General features: G+C 53.7%; 1 protein-coding gene across 1 annotated transcript; it reads left to right on the top strand.

Moving 5' to 3' along the window:
• Positions 1-12,121: 12,121 nt before the first annotated feature.
• Positions 12,122-16,452, top strand: LOC120665762 (disease resistance protein RGA4-like). Its single transcript, XM_039945428.1, has 2 exons — positions 12,122-13,064; positions 13,515-16,452. The coding sequence occupies exons 1-2, from the start codon at positions 12,277-12,279 to the stop codon at positions 15,973-15,975; spliced, it is 3,249 nt and encodes a 1,082-aa protein (XP_039801362.1). The 5' UTR covers positions 12,122-12,276; the 3' UTR covers positions 15,976-16,452.
• Positions 16,453-16,875: the final 423 nt, after the last annotated feature.

Here is a 16,875-nt window from a genome sequence, read left to right as displayed (position 1 = left end):
GCAGAGCGGCCGCGGCGGTCGACGGGGTCATGATGGGCGCGTCTTTACATGCGGGCGAGGCCGGGCCACAGCGGCAATTAGTACGGTGGCGCGGCCGAGGGCGTGGCCGCCGCGGCACCGGCGTCGTGGTTGGGCGCCTGGGCGGTGCGCGGGGCGTCGGCGGGGCGTGCGGTCTGAGCGAGGACGGGGATTGGGCGCCGAGGATTTGCTCGGGGGAAGAGAGCTTCGCGCGGCTGCGGGTTGGGCGAGGCGCGGGGCAGAGGTCTCGGCCAGTGCATCGCTGGCAGGCGTTGACGGCAGCGTGGCGAGGTCGGAGCGGCGGTCGAGACAGCGGCCAGGCGCGGGTGGAGCGTGGGCGCGGCCATTGGGCGGCGGGGCAGTGGCTCGGTGCACGGCGCGGCAGCTGGGCTTGCTCGGGGCGCGGCTCGCCGGGCAGGGAAGCCCCGCCGCGTGGCGCGAGCGTGCTGCCGGCCGGAACAGGGAGCCGAGCGGGAGAGAGAGGGAAAGGGGGAGGAGAGAGGAGAGAAATTACAGATTTGCCCCCCGGTTTGACTTGTCTTTTGCTCCAAATTTTCAATGGAAACTCGAAAATTTTGAATATGAAAGTTGTTCCTTGTGTCAAGATCTACAACTTTGGTTTCAGGCACTTTCCCATTTGAGGCTCGGTTTGAAAGTTAGACTTTCAAAATCAAGCTTAAATGATATTACCCTAAACTTGCCGTTTTTAGAATGTTTCTCAAATTTTTATGTAGTAACTTGAAAAACTCTGAACACGAAAGTTGTTTGCCTTGCACAACTCTACTCCTTTTGTTTTGGGCAAGAGTTTATTTGAGCTAAGTTGTGAGAGTTGACTTTTTGTCCATTTAAACGTATTTTCTGCTTTTAATTAAGGATTTGAATTTCGGATGGGTTTAACTTGTCATCTCATGTGCATAACTTCACCTTCTCTCCACGCTTTTGTTACGACTTAGTTTTTCCATAAATTTTGTGGTATGTTTGGAAAGTTCCACCTGGGTTTGAGTTAAAGTTTGAATTTAACCCATTTTCCAGACTTAGGTTTATAACTCTAAAATAGGGACTGTCACCCCCCCCCCCCCCCCCGCGCGCCGCGAGCTCATCCTTGAGCTGAAAATCTGGATACTCATGCTTGAAGGCGTCGAGCATTTCCTAAAATAGCATCAGCTACAGAACACGCCCATGCTTGGTGGGAGGCAATTGCACGATGTCGACCGGTGGTTCACCGACAAACTTCTTCAAGAACACCATGTGGAAGACGAAGTAAATACGCACCCGAGGCGGCAGCACCAGACAATAGGCGAGCGGCTTGACACATTCCTCCACCTTGAACTTGCCCGCCCACTTGTTGGTGATGGCTGCGGCGAGGCGCTGGTACAGGCGAAGCCACACCCAATCCCCCCCCCCCACCAACTCAACGGCGCGGTGCTTGTCGTTGTACTGAGTCTTCATGATCTCCTGGGTGTGCAGCATGTCCCGGATGTCGACACGAACTCGTCGCGATCCTAAAGCTGATGATCCACTGCCAGCACCTTGGCGACCCCTAGTTGGTACGGCAGGTCGCGGCCGTACACCACTTTGAACGGTGTCATCTTGAGTGTTGTCGGAAAAAAAGGTATTGTAGCAATATTCGTCCCACAGCAGCCAACTCTTGGGATGGTCACCGGCGAGACAGCGCAAGTACACGCCGATGATCTGATTTGTCACCTCCAGCACCAAACCAATCGCCAGCACCACCTTCTAATCCACCGCCACCACCAAGTCCTCCTCCTCCACCGCTTCCAAGTCCCGAACCATCACCAACTTCGCACCAGCTCCTATTTCAAAAGCAGCATCACCACCCACACAGAATCCTCTGACGGCTCCTACTCCCCCGCTGCCACCAAATCCGCCGCCGCCGCCAGCTCTAACACCGTATCCGCCTCCAAGCTCGCTGCCATCACCAAGACCACGTCTACCACTTGCTCCTGCACCTAACCCGCCTCCGCATACGAGTCCTCCCGCCACCACCAAGACCTCCGGTGGTTGTCGGTCAAGAAGGGAGAGAAAGAGAGAAGACAAGAGGTTGGTAATGATAGGAGGGTACCACATGTGAGAGAAAGGAAAGCTAAATTAGACGGGAACGTATCTAGTGCAAACCACGGTCTTCGTGAAAACTAGTGTAAACTACAGCAAACAAAGTCGTATAAATTCACCAAAAAAATCAAACATGTAGATGATATGATGATAAACAGTCTTGTAAAATATCTTGTCCAAACTCGACTTCGTTTGTGAGATATAAAAATAACAAATTTCTAACAAATCATCTGGACAACTTTCTGGCATGAAATTTGTTATTTTTATATCTCACAAACAAAGTTGAGTTTGAAAAAGATATTTTACAAGATTGTATATCATCATATCATCTACATGTGTGATTTTTTTGGTGAATTTAAACGACTTTTTATCATGGTTTGCACGGGTTTTCATGAAGTTGTGGTTTGCACCAGATATGTTCCCAAATTAGACAAACCACTTCATAAACCATTTTAAGTCATTCTAGGGGTAATTTATCCGGTTTTGTAACTTAAAGGATGTAATTATCTAATTTTTGAGTTCAGGTGGATTTTCAAACTCCATCATCTTACCTTTCATCTCTAGAGCGAGCCTCGGACGGAGTTGCATAGGGCAGCACCAGCAGGCCAGAAGGGAGCCTCGGACGGAGTTGGAGAGGATAACAGGCCGGAAGCGGGAGCGATCGGCCTCTGTAGAAACTTAGCCAGGCCGCCATGTCAATGGCTGGAAGGTGAGAGAGGATGATGGTGTGGAGCTCAATTGAGGCAGGGATGGTGGCGGGAACATTACCTTGAGTAGGCACAAGCTCGGACACAGATGTTGGTATGGAGCTCGAGGAGGCGCAGAGAAACAATGGTCAAACTATACGACAGCTGGATAATACGCAATGATGTGGATTTGGTACAAGAGGATCAATAGCACGAACCGGCGACATAAATTCTGTGGTAATTTCGTCAATTTTGAAGATTTGCCAGCTCAGTCTTTGAAGATGCTTATAGAGATAGAGTTTGCATACGTGCATCCATAAGACATAAGTGTCGTGGTGTGCAATCCCACAGCCGGGTGGCGTAGTGCACCCGGCTAAACCCAGAGGGTGAGTACTCGTGGTTTAGCTAGGGTTAGCCCAATCTCGGTGGAAGAACGCGATGAACACAATAGGTTAGAGTGGTTCGGGCCGCCGGAGTGTAATACCCTACGTCCACTGTGTGTTGTATTGCTTGCGCTCTCAAGAGATTGAGAAACGGGATTGTTCGGAGTGAATCCGAGCTTGTGTTGTGTCTGGCTTGGAGTGTCCTCGAGCTGAGTCTCTAGTGTGCAGCGAGTGCCTCCCTTTTATATCTCAAGGAAGACGCGTACATGGCCGTTGAATCCCCGACAGGTGGGCCCAATGATGTAGTATAAAACAACATACTGTACAGACATTATGGTGTTGCAGGCGACGGAGATCTCATTCCTATATTTCCTTGCTCTACCCGTGGGAATCTTCCGTCCGGCATAGCCATGTCCTGTCTTGTCGAAACGGCGCCAGGGTGTAGCTTGCGGCGTTGCCTGCAGCGTAGCTCAACGGGTCGTGTAGCTTGCGGAGTAGGTGGTGTGATGAAAAGGTGCCGTGCCCTCGTATCCATTTAATGCGGCAGACGGGCTCTGCGCGGATGCGGCGCATGCGGCTGCACTGTGTACCTCGGTAATATGCGATCTACAGTGAGGCCTGACAAAGGCTGCCCCGTGTGACACGGCGGCAGAGCACCCGCATTGAATGCAGTGGATGGGCGATTCTTCCAGCGAAAGACTCGCGCCTGCGCCTGCGCCTGTGGGACGCGTGGCACCCCCGGACCCCGGCCCGGCGGTATATTGGTTCTAAGCGCGTGGGAGGTTCAGACGGACGCGGGGAGGTCCCGGACCCCTATGAGGGGTCCGAGCCCTCGGCTGTTGGCGCGGAACTTCCACTCCTCAGGGACACGTGGCGTCACCGGACCCGTCCCATAGCGGGAGCGGGTCCGGGGCCATTGGCCCGGTGAGGTAAGAGCCTGACCCGTGGGGCCCGGCTGCTCCACCCCTTATGGCGTAGTTACGGATGACTACCGACAGTGACCCCCGGGCCCATCTCGGGAGAGGCGACGAACCGCAGGTGGGGCCACTACTGTCATTTGGCTCTGCATAACTTGAAGTCTCTAGCGTTAGACTATGCACACTGCAGGAGTCTTATCCGGCTTTGACCATCCATCGGGTTTTTCGCTGCCTCGTCACATCGCAACGGCTTACTGACTTGTGGCCCCCACATACAGTGGTACACCTAGTCACGCGAGCGATGCTCGGCATTGTTGCGGCCGGAGTAAATGGAATTTGTACCTCCAGCGCAGTTCCCGAAAAGTCTGGTCATGCCAGCGCTTTGTGCGCGCACGTCAGCTCAGCTTCCGCCTCGCTTCGCGTGCGGGCGACGGTTCAGATCCCGCCTTTTCACACCTTTGTTTGTTACCCGCCCTCCCTGACAGGCGGGCCTGGGCCCCCTTATCATGGACTGGGCGGCTAACACCAGGCGTGAGCGTTGCTTGGCTTCCAGCGACGGTTCCGGGGCGCGCCGGATGGGTCAGGCTTCATAAAGGGCCGAACCGCATACCGCGGTTACTTTTCTGCATTCGCCTTCTTCCTTCCAAACATTTGCGTCCCTTTGCCTTCGAGCCTCCTCGCCCCTTGCTCTTCTGCTCAGATTGTTCCTCGCGTCCATAGCAAGATGGCGTCCCTCGTTCGTCCCCATCGTTTCCAAACCGAGGAGGAACTGAACAAGGTGTGCCGCCTGCTTGGGTGGAGTCCACAGGAGACTGCCTGGGGGATTCGAGCAGGCTCGGTTCCCCTCGGCGATCTGCGCGCCGGGGAATTTGTGCTGTTTATTTCGCACATTTCCACCGGCTTGGGGCTGCCTATCTCTTCGTTCTTCCTGCTACTGCTGGAGGATTTCGGCCTCCAGCTCCAGCATCTCACGCCCCACTCCATCCTCCTGACATCAATCTTCGTCCACTTATGCGAGATGTTCATGGGGGTGTGGCCCTGCGTCATTCTCTTCCGCCACTTCTTCGTCCTGGTGAAGTCCGGGAAGGGCAAGGATGAATTGGGGGCGTACTACTTCCAGACGAGGAGCGATTTGCGGATGCCCTACATCCCCGGGCTTACTGGCGGGAAGCCGGAGGATTGGCACAAGGAGTGGGTGATCGCTACCACCGAAGCCAACGAGCGCCTTGTCATGCCGACCGGGGGACCCGCCTCCGACCGCCAGTCCTGGAGGGCCAAGCCGTCCCTGCCGTCGGAGTTTGACCCCGTGCTGAGCAAGATCAGGGCGGTGGTGGAGAGCGGCCTCACCTCGCTGCACGTGCTCGGGGACTTCCTGAAGCGCCGGATCGCCCCTCTGAAGCAGCGGCCGCGTCCTGCCTGGAGTTTCACCGGACTCCAAGACTGCAGCAGGACCCACCGCGGGGAGGGCAGCGATCTGACCCAGGAAGCCCTGGAGGTCTTGGAGCGGGCGGTGACGGGGGAGATCTTCATCCCGGAGCACCTGATCCTTCCTCGGGGTGTCGTTCCTCTTTGCGAGGACTCACGCCTGAGGAATGTGGTGCTGGCCACTCTGCCGACCCTCGACGACGGTGGGCTAGCAGCGCGCCAAACTGGGGGTGACCTGGACCGTGGGATCCGGATCCCTGGTGCGTCCGGGGAACTGGCCGTGCCGAGCGCCGCGGGGTCTGGCCCTTCTGCCAAGGGCAAGCAGGCCGTGGCTGGTAGCTCCGCCGCGAGCGGTCCCAGCTAGGACCGAAGCAGTTCCGGCACATCGCCGGAGGAAGCGAGCCGGCGCAGGTTGCACCGCAGCGACGGGACCCCAGTTATGGAGCCCGCCGCAAAGCGTCAGAGGACCGCTGAATACGCGGGCCAGGGTAACTCCCGAACTTCCGGCTCACGCGGGACCCCTGGAGTAGCCGCGCCGCCACCACCACCGCCGGGAGGTCCCTCCCCTCGGCAGTAACAGCAGCAGCAACAACCACGAGGTGCGCCTCCGCCGCCACCACGACAGCCACCACCACCACTGGGAGGTGCCTCTCCCTGGCAGCGGCAGTAGTAGACATGAGGTGCGCCTCCGCCGCCGCCTCGGGAGAAGCAGCAGCCGCAGCAGTCGCCTCCACCACCACCGCCACCACCAGGGCAGCAGCAGCAGCCACGAGGTGTGCCTCCGCCGCCGCCTCGGGAGGAGTAGCAGCAGCAGCAGCCCCCACCACAACCGCCACCACCAGGGCAGCAGCAGCAGCCACGAGGTTCGCCTCCACCGCTGCCACGGCAGCAGCAGTCGCCCAGCCTCCGTGGATGCTGGAGACCCGGCACTTCGGGGTAAGTGTTCTTCCGTTCACTCCCCTTATTCCTGGTTCTTCGCTTTTTGCTGAAGAGCATCTTCTCTTTATTTGCCAGGGCCTCTCGCCTAGGCAGCTCTTCCACCGCCGCTGGCTCGTCAGCCGGGGTCCAGGCGACCGGCGCCTCGGCGGCATCGGCAGAAGCGACGGCGGATGTGGGGAGCTCGGGTGCGGCGACCTCCGCTAACCCGATGGCGCCCAACGCGGTGGTGGTGGATGCGCCAGTGCCAGGCGCAGCAACGCCCGACGCGGTGCCCCCCGAGGCCCCGGCATGGTGGCAGTTGCGCCGACACCGGGCTTGGCGACAGCGAGCACAGCGGCAGCCGGCGCGGCAACGGCGAGCACCTCGGTACCCGAGGTCCCGACGTCTGTGCCGGACATCCCCCCAGCTCCCAACCTGCAGCAGAGGAAGAGCTGGAGTTGGTCTCTGGTAGGCGGCTCTTGCAGGGTCCCCCAGAGGAGGATGCGGTTCCCTTCCCCCAGGTGTTGCTCTGGGTCCGGGGGACGATAGAAGAGGCGACCTCTACCGCCGATGCGGCATTCCGGCGGGAGTGGGCAGCTCTAGAGAGCGAGCGTCAGCACCTCGGCGACTGGTATATCCGCCTGGAGGAGCGCACAAAGGCCGAAGCCTCCCGTGCCGCCGCTGCCCGGTCCGAGCTTGAGACCGACCTTGAGTCCTACAGGAAAGGGCTCCGGAAGGTGTTCGACCAGGAGTTCACGGCGTCGAGACGGGAGAAAGCCCTAGCGCTGCGGGAGGAGGCTATTGCCAAGGAGGAGGCTAGCCGCACGGCCCAGCGATCCGAGTTCGAGTCTCACAGCCAGGGGCTCGAGGTCCGCAAGCTGGAGCTCGACAGACTCTCCGAGTCGCTGCATCAATGGTGCCAGGAGCTGCAGGAGACCGCCAGCCAGCAGGCTGTTGCCGAGATAGAGCTCGAGGGGGAGAGGAAGTCCCTTGCCCGGCGGAAATCCCTCACCACCGGCATGGAGCAGGCCCTTGCGTGCCAGCGCGAGAGTCCTAAGACCTTGAAGGAGTCAGCGGCGCGGAAAGAGGCCTCGCTCCAGGAGAAGGCCCGCCAGCTGGAGGCGGCTAAGGCGGCACTGGATGCCCAGGTGCAGGAGGCGGTCCAGGAGGCAGTCCGGAAGCTGCAGGAGGACCAGCGCATGGGGGCCCAGCGAATCATCGACTGGGCGAGCGAAGCAAGCTCGGCTTTGGTGCCACTTTGAATGAGTCCAATCCAAGTGGCGGACCCGCCAGCTTCAATTGCTTACGCCCTCCTAGTGCTGAACTCTGCTTCAGATAGACTCCGGTGCCTGGAGCCGATCCTTGCTGGCCACCTTGAAGCCGAGGGCCGCGAGCTATGCCGGATGGTGGCGGAGTACATTTTGACCTACCTCCGGAGCCACGACCCTACCATCTCACTAGCCCCCGTCGTCGATGGTCCAGTGGCGGAGACGGAGGCCTCCGCTCGGGAAAGCGTGCAGGATGTCGTCGACTTCATAGCTGCTTATTTCAAGCGGGAGCCTGCAGATTCCTGAGCTGGACCATCACAGCAGGTGAACTTTTGTTTTTTGTGTTATGTAAAAACATTGTACTTGTTGAAATTTTAAGAAAATTTCAACTTAGCTGTTTGTCAGTTGCTCTGGTTTGCGGTATGCAGCACCCCGGCGCCCTGGCCCCCTGGTAGATAGGTTCAGTTGTTAGAACCTATCTGCCATTCGAGCCAAGAAGATGCTCCGAACCCCCGTATGAGGTTGAGCAAGTGTCCTTGGGCATAGGTGTAGCATAGATTGCAAGTCAAACGAGCAACTTATTCCCTGTATAGCAGAAAAAACTACAGAGAGGAAAATCAAACTCGCTGGGATAGTAGTAATGATACTGCAACTTAGCTGTTTGACGCATGCAGAATCGATCCTTGGTGTCTGGCTCAAAGCGAACGCTCCGGGCCCCCTGGGAGACAGGCTCAGTTGTTTTGAGTCTGTCTACCACTAAGACGGGACCTCAATCTGCATGAAGCCTTAAAGCGGATGCCGGGACCCCCTGGTAGGTAGGCTCAATGGTTTGAGGTTAGCTACCACCAGTCAAGGCCTAATATGCATACCACTCAAAGCCAAAGCTTAGTAGCAGGCCCGCGGGACATATTTTGGACCGGCCCCCAAGCTATTACGAGGTCCGGGGCTCCGGATACGAAGGTCCAGGCAGCTCAATGCTTGTTACAGAGTGGTGGAGTGTGTAGACTTATGGTACGGAACCAGGCTAAGGCGCTACACAGGGCACCGGACCACTCCAGGAAATAATCACGACTTTACCGGACCTGGCTCCGACGTTCCGGACCCCTCCCGAGCATGGGTGAGGCCATTCTGTTGTACTCGATCCTTTGAGATATGGAGCTGGAACTGCCGTGTAGGACTTAGGAATCCAACCCTTGAGCTAGAACGAGGTCCGGGCCCCTAATTACCCAGCTCTGGGTACTAGAGCACTCGTTACAGGGTGGTGGAGCGTGTAGGCTTTGGGTACGGACCGGCTAAGCGGCTACACAGGACTCCGGACCACCCCAGGAAACAAGCACCCCCTCTCTAGAGCAGGTCCCTAGGGGTCCAGACCCCTCTCCCAGTAGCAAGGGGGTCCGGACCTGTATGGTAGTCCGGCAACTCAATACAGATCTCAGCTGTAGCGACAAGAGTGAAAGTCCGCATGGGGGTTAGAAAGGAAAAAGCTCGAGAATCGAAATGCGAAATAAAATTTTGACACAAAGACAGAACTGGGAGCAAATCTTTTCTTTGCAACTTGATATACATGGCTTGCACGATGGATGCTAGAGACCGGGTTTATGAGGGCGGACCTCTACTGCTCTGGGCCGCGCATTAATGTTAGCCGATGGTGCGATGGATGCCAGAGGCCGGGTTTACGAGGACGGACCCCCACAGCTCTGGACCGCACGCTAATTCTATCTCATTACAAAGGAAAAATTCATTTTCCCGTTCTGTCTAAGTGTAAAACTTACGCAGATGCTCTATGTTCCATGGGTTGGGTAGCGGCACCCCTTCTTCTGTGGCAAGGCGAGCGCATCCGGGCCGGCATACTTCTGTAACCATGAAGGGACCCTCCCAGCTGGGGGAGAGTTTGTGGAGCCCTGCTCGGTTCAGAATCCGCCTTACCGACGGTGGCTGCTCCACGGGCACGGTTGCCCCTGGCGTAGGAAGGCAAGAGGCGTGTGGCGCGGATGACGCCACAGCCTCCGTCATCTCCACGTCGTCGTCGTGGTGGGAGTGCTCAGCCACCCGAACCGTGGAGATGAGCAAGAGATGAACTAAGACCAGCTAAAACCCCTACCTGGCGCGCCAAATGTCGTGGTGTGCAAACCCATAGCCGGGTGGCGTAGTGCACCCGCCTAAACTCAGAGGGTGAGTACTCGGGGGTTAGCTAGGGTTAGCCCAATCTCGGTGGAAGAACGCGATGAACACAGCTGGTTTAGAGTGGTTCGGGCCGCCAGAGCGTAATACCCTACGTCCACTGTGTGTTGTATTGCTTGCGCTCTCAAGAGGTTGAGAACGGGATTGTTCGGAGTGAATCCGAGCTTGTGTTGTGTCTGGCTTGATGTGTCCTCGAGCTGAGCCTCCAGTGTGCAGCGAGCGCCTCCCTTTTATATCTCAAGGAAGGCGTGTACATGGCCGTTGAGTCCCCGACAGGTGGGCCCAACGATGTAGTATAAAACAACATACTGTACAGACATTATGGCGTTGCAGGCGACGGAGATCTCATTCCTGGATTTCCTTGCTCTGCTCGTGGGAATCTTCCGTCCGGAATAGCCATGCCCTGTCTTGTCGAAACGGCGCCAGGGTGTACCTTGCGGCGTTGCCTGCAGCGTAGCTGAACAGGCCGTGTAGCTTGCGGCCAAGGCGGTATGATGAAAAGGTGTCGTGCCGTCGTATCCATATAATGCGTCAGACAGGCTCTGCGCGGATGCGGCGCATGCGGCTGCACTGTGTACCTCGGTAATATGCGGTCTACATTGAGGATTGACAAAGGCTGCCCCGCGTGCCGCGCTGGCAGAGCACACCTCAACCACCCGCATTGAATGCGGTGGGTGGGCGAGTCTTCCAGCGGAAGACTCGCGCCCGCGCCTGTACCTGTGGACGAGTGGCGCCCCCGGACCCCGCCCCGGCGGTATATTGGTTCTAAGCGCGAGGGAGGTACGGACGGACGCGGGGAGGTCCCGGACCCTATGAGGGGTCCGAGCCCTCGGCTGTTGTCGCGGAGCTTCCCCTCCTCAAGGACACGTGGCGTCACCAGACCCGTCCCATAGCGGGGAGCGGGTCCGGGGCCGTTGGCCCGGTGAGGTAAGAGCCTGACCCGTGGGGCCCGGCTGCTCCGCCCCTTATGGCGTAGTTACGGATGACTACGCGAGTCCTGCCTTGCTGCAGTAGGAGTGGGTATCCCTGCTACAGGGTTCCGACAATAAGCGTGAGTGTGCGTGCATTATAAGTGTCTGAATTGTACTGTATAATTGTAAAAAAAATACTAGAAAATATTTACAATACACTTCAATATTCACCTTCAGGGATCTTAAACGTTGAAATAGGAATAAACTGCAATAACATTATTTAATAACTCCTATCAGGATTGAAAGTAACGACCAATGTTACAGCATATTGAATTGTTCTCCCTCCATCCTAAAATAAAATAAGTATTTATTTAGAAAATTTCAGACACATTACTAGTAGTGAGTAATAATCATGTTACCACTAAGAGCAAGTATTATAGGTGGCTGGGAGCTGGCCGAGTCTAACGTGGTAGAGAGAAAAAGTAGAAGAGAGAAGAAAGTGAACCATCGCCAGACGCTGATAAAAAGCGGGTGGATGCGCGCGGGGGAGGTTCTATTCACTATGCTGCTTCGCCGCTTGCCGCTGATTGGTCGCGGCCGCTGCACCGCTCGCATCTACTGCCGCTGCAGCATTAAATAGTTGCCACGCTGGCTTTATTTCCGCCCGCCGCGCCGCATCTATTAGCCATGCTCTAATTAGCTATATCAGTTGTGATTGAAAATCGTGTTATTTATTTGGTCTCCTAGATCCTCAATAAATGCAAATATATTGGAACCACAAAAGTACTTCCTTCGTTCCAAATTATATAGGTTGTTTGACATTTTTAACCCTAAGTTTGACTACTTATTTTATTCAAAAAATTTATGCAAATATAATTAAATTTAAGTTATTTTTAAAAAAAACTTGTAGTGATAAAACAAGCCACAACAAAAGAAGTAATATTTTGTACAAATTTTTAAATAAGACGAGTGGTCAAATTTAAGATAAAAAAGTCAAACGATCTATAATATGAAACGGAGCGAGTAACATCTATTAAACATTTGATTGGCTCTAAACTTTTTTTATGTAATTTTTTCTTAGTATTTAATATTGCTTTAATTACATAGATTTCTCCTAAATCTAAAAAAATACTATTTGTGTGATAAAATTTGAATGCTAAATAAACACTTATTTACGTATTTTGGGACGGAGGGATTACATAGCAACGCATTCAATCTAAATTTTTAAATTGAGAAGGAAATATGGATAATTAGTTAGCATGGACATGTCTCAGGTGACAAATTGAGAATTTTTTTCTCCACCTACTACTGAATAATAAATATATACACTCGGATAAGAGTGGCAGACTCGCAGACTCAGTAGTCAATACCTCAGTGCACTAGAAAGAAAATTAGTCGTCGACGTCGTGTCCTCTCGCTGATCCGTGCCAATAGTCCCCTTCTCCAGATACATCACAGATGTTCTTGAGCTATCTGTAAAAGAAGTCTCACTGACCATGGTGCTACCACTGGAGCAAGCGGCGGCGGCCGCTGTCTTGAACAACGTCATGGGGAGGCTCTTCGAAGCTCTCGGCTTGGGGCAGGCATACAAGATGCTGAAGGACCTCGAGCCCGAGAGCGAGTCCCTGCTGCAGGACCTCCGCATGCTCGCCGCCGCTGTGGACGACGAGCTCACCGGCTCGAGGGGCGCCCGCCGCACCGCCGTTGCACGGGCCTACAGCAGGGAGATGCGCGCCCTGACGCACGACGTGGAGGACTGCATCGAGCGGTTCGTGCACCGCGTCACCGGCGGCAGGCTGGAGGGCGCGTCGTGGCTCCGCCGCGCCGCGCGCAGGGTGTGCACGCTCCGCACCTGCTACCGGTTCGCGGGGGAGATCAAGAGGCTCAAGAAGCGCGTGCAGGAGGCGAGCGCCCGGGTGCTCAAGCCTCCTGAGGGCCAGATCCCCGGGTCCAGGCGGCGTGCCGCCGACCACGCCGCGCGCCGCCCCGTGGGCATGGACAAGCCTATGGAGGAGATCCTCGCGCTCCTGGACCTGGACCAAGTGGAGGGCCAACCGAGGGTTATCGCCGTCGTTGGATTTGGTGGCGTGGGGAAAACTACTCTCGCCGGGGCAGTCTATCACGCCGCCCCTGTCGTCGATGCATTCCCTTATCGCGCTTGGGTTGCCGTGCGCTCGCCGGAGGACGGCGATGCCGCCGGGATTCTGGAGAATATACACCAGCTGCTTCTCCCGGGGCAGCAATACTCTGAATCTTCGCTCACCAAATACCTCAAGGATAAGAGGTATTTTTCTGGGCGTTTATCTTTCTTGGCGCTGTCAAAATAATATACCCATTTCATTGCTCTATCCCCCCTTTATGTAATCGTGGGCGAGGTGATAGTAATAGTATCATGACCCAAAGAATTAGTGCGTGCATATATACTACTAGATGTGTGATGAAGATGTTTCAATTCAATCTTCCTTGCCTTCAAGTAAACATTAGCCCCCAACCCCAACTATGTTTAGTCTGCAATCATGAGTTCATGACAAGTCTTCGTACAACCGAGAATATGCATTATATTAAGATTCGCTATTTGGAAAGGTAAAAGCATATTGTGTCTGCAAAAACATCATTCCTTGAAGGCCAATAATACGCTCCGAAAACATCATATTTATGTGGTTTTCAGTGCACTAGTTGGGTTGCAGCGCTCTTGTAAACTAAAGTCGCAGAACTAACGATTTTCTTTTGCTAGGTATTTGATTGTTATTGATGATGTTGACAACATCGAGGAGGAGCAATGGGATACTATAATATCAGCCTTTGAAGAAAATAGACAAGGTAGCAGAATTGTAGTGACCACAACCTTTCGTGCCACAGCTAATAGACGCAGCAATGCTAACGGTTGTGTGTACAAAATGAGAACTCTTGGAATGAGAGACTCTATGACAATTGCTCTTGGCGGAAGATGTACAGCTGAGTTGGTGCAGGGTTCGGAAACACTACTGAAGAAATGTGGCGGTCTTCCACTTGCTCTTGTCAGTGTGGCCAGACAGTTAAGTGGTGAAGATGAACCTACAGGGCAATTCTGCTCAGAATTATGTAGCAAGCTGGGTTCTTATCTTGAACGAGAAGATGGTGAGCCCAACTTCGCAAGGCTCCGTGATGTGCTTATGGATAGTTACACCAGTCTGTCTGACCTCACTGTCAGGACCTGTTTGCTATATCTTGGTATATTCCCTAATGATCGTCCTCTTAGAAAGAATGTCATAATCAGGCGGTGGCTAGCTGAAGGATATGCACGAAGCGAAGACATTACACTGAGTGAACAGAGTGTTGCAAATGAAAATTTCAAAACTCTCATCGACCGGAATATAGTCCTGCCTTTCAAAACAAGGAAAAATGCAGAAGTTAAGATGTGTAAAACCCATGGCATCATGCATGAGTTCCTGCTGCACAGGGCCATGTGTGAGAAATTCATCATGTGCTCTCACGCTCCAAGTAACCAAATAGTTCGTCACCTCTTTGTCCATGGTGATGCTAATGACACAAAGTCCACAATGACCTTGAAGACGGACTTATCTCGTGTTCGGTCTCTGACAGTTCGTGGGAATGCAGGTAGTGCTATTTCTGATTTTGCCAAGTATAAACTGATAAGGGTCTTGGATCTTGAAGAATGCACTGACGTGAATGATAGTCATGTCAGGAAAATATGCAAGCTGTGGAATCTGAGATACCTGAGCCTCAGTTGCAATGTAAAAAATCTTCCGAAGGAAATTGCAAAGCTCAAATTGTTGGAGACACTCGTTCTGAGCAAAACGGTGGTAAATGTGCTTCCAGTGGAAGTCATCGGGCTTCCTTGTTTAACTAATCTGATTGGAAAGTTTAAGCTTTCGGATCAAGACTGGACATCAAGTAGTAATCTGGAGAGACAGTCTAAAAATGGAGGACTTGAGGACCTGTTCAGAAAAAGCAAACTGGAGACACTAGCAGGATTTGTTGGCGATGGGAGCCACAGTCAAGGATTTCTGCAACTCATGGTGCATATGAAGAACCTGAAAAAGGTGAAGATATGGTGCCAGTCCACTGCAGATGTTGGAGACAATAACCACTTGAATGCTGAACTGGTTAAGGCCATTGGGCAGTACATCAAAACTCCCATGGGTGCCGGAGATGCTCGCTCCCTGTCAATTGATTTTCAAGGAGTGCCCGGAGGATCACTGAATGCACTGCAAGACCTGTGTCCTCATAACACATTTTTACAGGAAACATATTACCTCAGCTCACTGAAACTGCATGGCAGCTTATCAACATATCCTGGATTTGTTGGCATGCTTTCAGGACTCACTGAACTGTGCCTTTCGTCTGCCACTATTTCTGTGGATCTTTTGTTTATGATTAGTGCAATGCCATTCTTGCTTTATCTCAAACTGATTGCCGATGAGATTGTTGGTTTTGTTATTAAAGGTGGGACATACCAAAGCCTGCGACGCCTGTGTTTTCTTGTGCGAAATCAGAACCCTGTCCTCCCTGAAGTTGAAGAGGGAGCTCTGCCAGAACTTGTCTCACTCCAGCTGCTATGTAAACACCTATCTGGTTCTTCAGGCATCGAAATTAAACACCTCAGAAAGCTCCAGGAAATCGAACTTCATCCTGAAATCAGTGAGCCAGCAAGACAAGAGTGGGAAGAAGCGGCACGGAACCATCCTAACAGGCCGATCATTTTGCCTTTCATAACTGTAAACGATCTGGTGGGCAATGAGACTAAAAAGAACCCAGATGCCTCAGCAGAGGAATCAGGGCATGAGGATGTTGTCATCCAAGGGCAGCTAGGTGATGAGGCACCCGGACATTCTTATGTACAACATATGCCTGTTTCCACTTGTAACAATTCTGGACTCAGCAATGAAATGGATGCTGCTGCACACCATGAGCCCATGAAGAGTCCAGCTGGAACAGAGGAAGCAACTCTTGAAATCGCTGTTGATGAGCATCTGCTGATTGAGGAGTCATGGAAACACACTCCTGTGCATAGACATGAAAATAGTACAATCCAACCAAGAACAGCTGCCATACTAGGTTCTACTTCTGATCATTCAAGGCTTAAGGTCAAAGGGGTGGTTCGAGGAACAGCAAGCCACAAGGGAAACATGTTGTTCTTCAGGAATCAACATATGAGAATGGAATCCAGGGGTGTTCAGCCGAGGAGGCAATAAGATTCTCTCTTGTGCTGACCGATCAAACAGGAAATTATACTTCAAGGGATATGCTCAATATAGCAAGGGCACCCTTCAATTCCACGCAAACAAGATGTGAATGATCTGAGGCAAATCTCTTGCATATAATGAAAAAGGGAGACAGAAGTAGCATCCATTTCTATTGTCAGCATGAATGTGATCTTTCATCTTTGTGTACAAATGGCAAGACCTGTTGGCTTGTATTTATTGAGAAAACTGACTTGTATTTATTGAGAAAGCAATTATTTTCTGTTAGCAAGGGTTATTGGGCCAGCCTTTGGGCCATGGCGTGCCAGCCTGTTGGCTGTGCTGCTTGTACGGGGTTATTGTAGTTGATTCTCTAATAGGAAAGGATCACCGTTGATTGGGTATTGCTCTAAAAGCCCTAGGTCATCCTTGCCTATATATGTGTACATGGGCGCTACCCTCCATTCAATCAATCTACCAATTTCCGAGCCACATATTCTTTCATGGTATCACGAGTCAGGTTTCTCAACCTGATTCCCCTTCCGCTGCCCTAGAGCGCCGCCGTTCTCGCGCCAGTCCTTGCTGTGCCGCGATGACTGGCACCCCCCCTCCTTCCCCAACCGTCGCTGCTGCTGGCGTCCCTAACCCCGAAGCCAAGGCGAAGGCGGCTGCCAACGTCTCGCGCGCCGCCGCCGCTGAAAAGGAGGCCCTGACTGTTGCTTAGGAGCGCGAGGCCGCCGCGGCTCGCGAGCGATGCCCTTGCTCGTGCTGAGAAGGAACGCACGGCCGCCGGTCCTCCCGGCGCCGAGGACAGTCCCTCCGATGAGGATGCCCCCTCGGATCACGACTCTGAGGTCTCCGACCACCGCGATCTTTACCAGGCCCTCTTCCTCCATGAGGCTGCAGCAATCG

The sequence above is a fragment of the Panicum virgatum genome, chromosome 3N, assembly GCF_016808335.1.
Source record: "Panicum virgatum strain AP13 chromosome 3N, P.virgatum_v5, whole genome shotgun sequence".
Taxonomy (NCBI): domain Eukaryota; kingdom Viridiplantae; phylum Streptophyta; class Magnoliopsida; order Poales; family Poaceae; genus Panicum; species Panicum virgatum.
Note: the sequence above shows the minus strand (reverse complement) of the source record. Positions and strands in the feature narration are given on the sequence as shown.

What these genes read in the sequence shown, in the direction of transcription:
- LOC120665762 (XM_039945428.1), top strand. Translation starts at nt 12,277, where the DNA reads ATGGTGCTACCACTGGAGCAAGCGGCGGCGGCCGCTGTCTTGAACAAC. An exon ending in AAATACCTCAAGGATAAGAG is followed by an intron (nt 13,065 to 13,514) that starts GTATTTTTCTGG and finishes TTCTTTTGCTAG; the next exon opens with GTATTTGATTGTTATTGATG.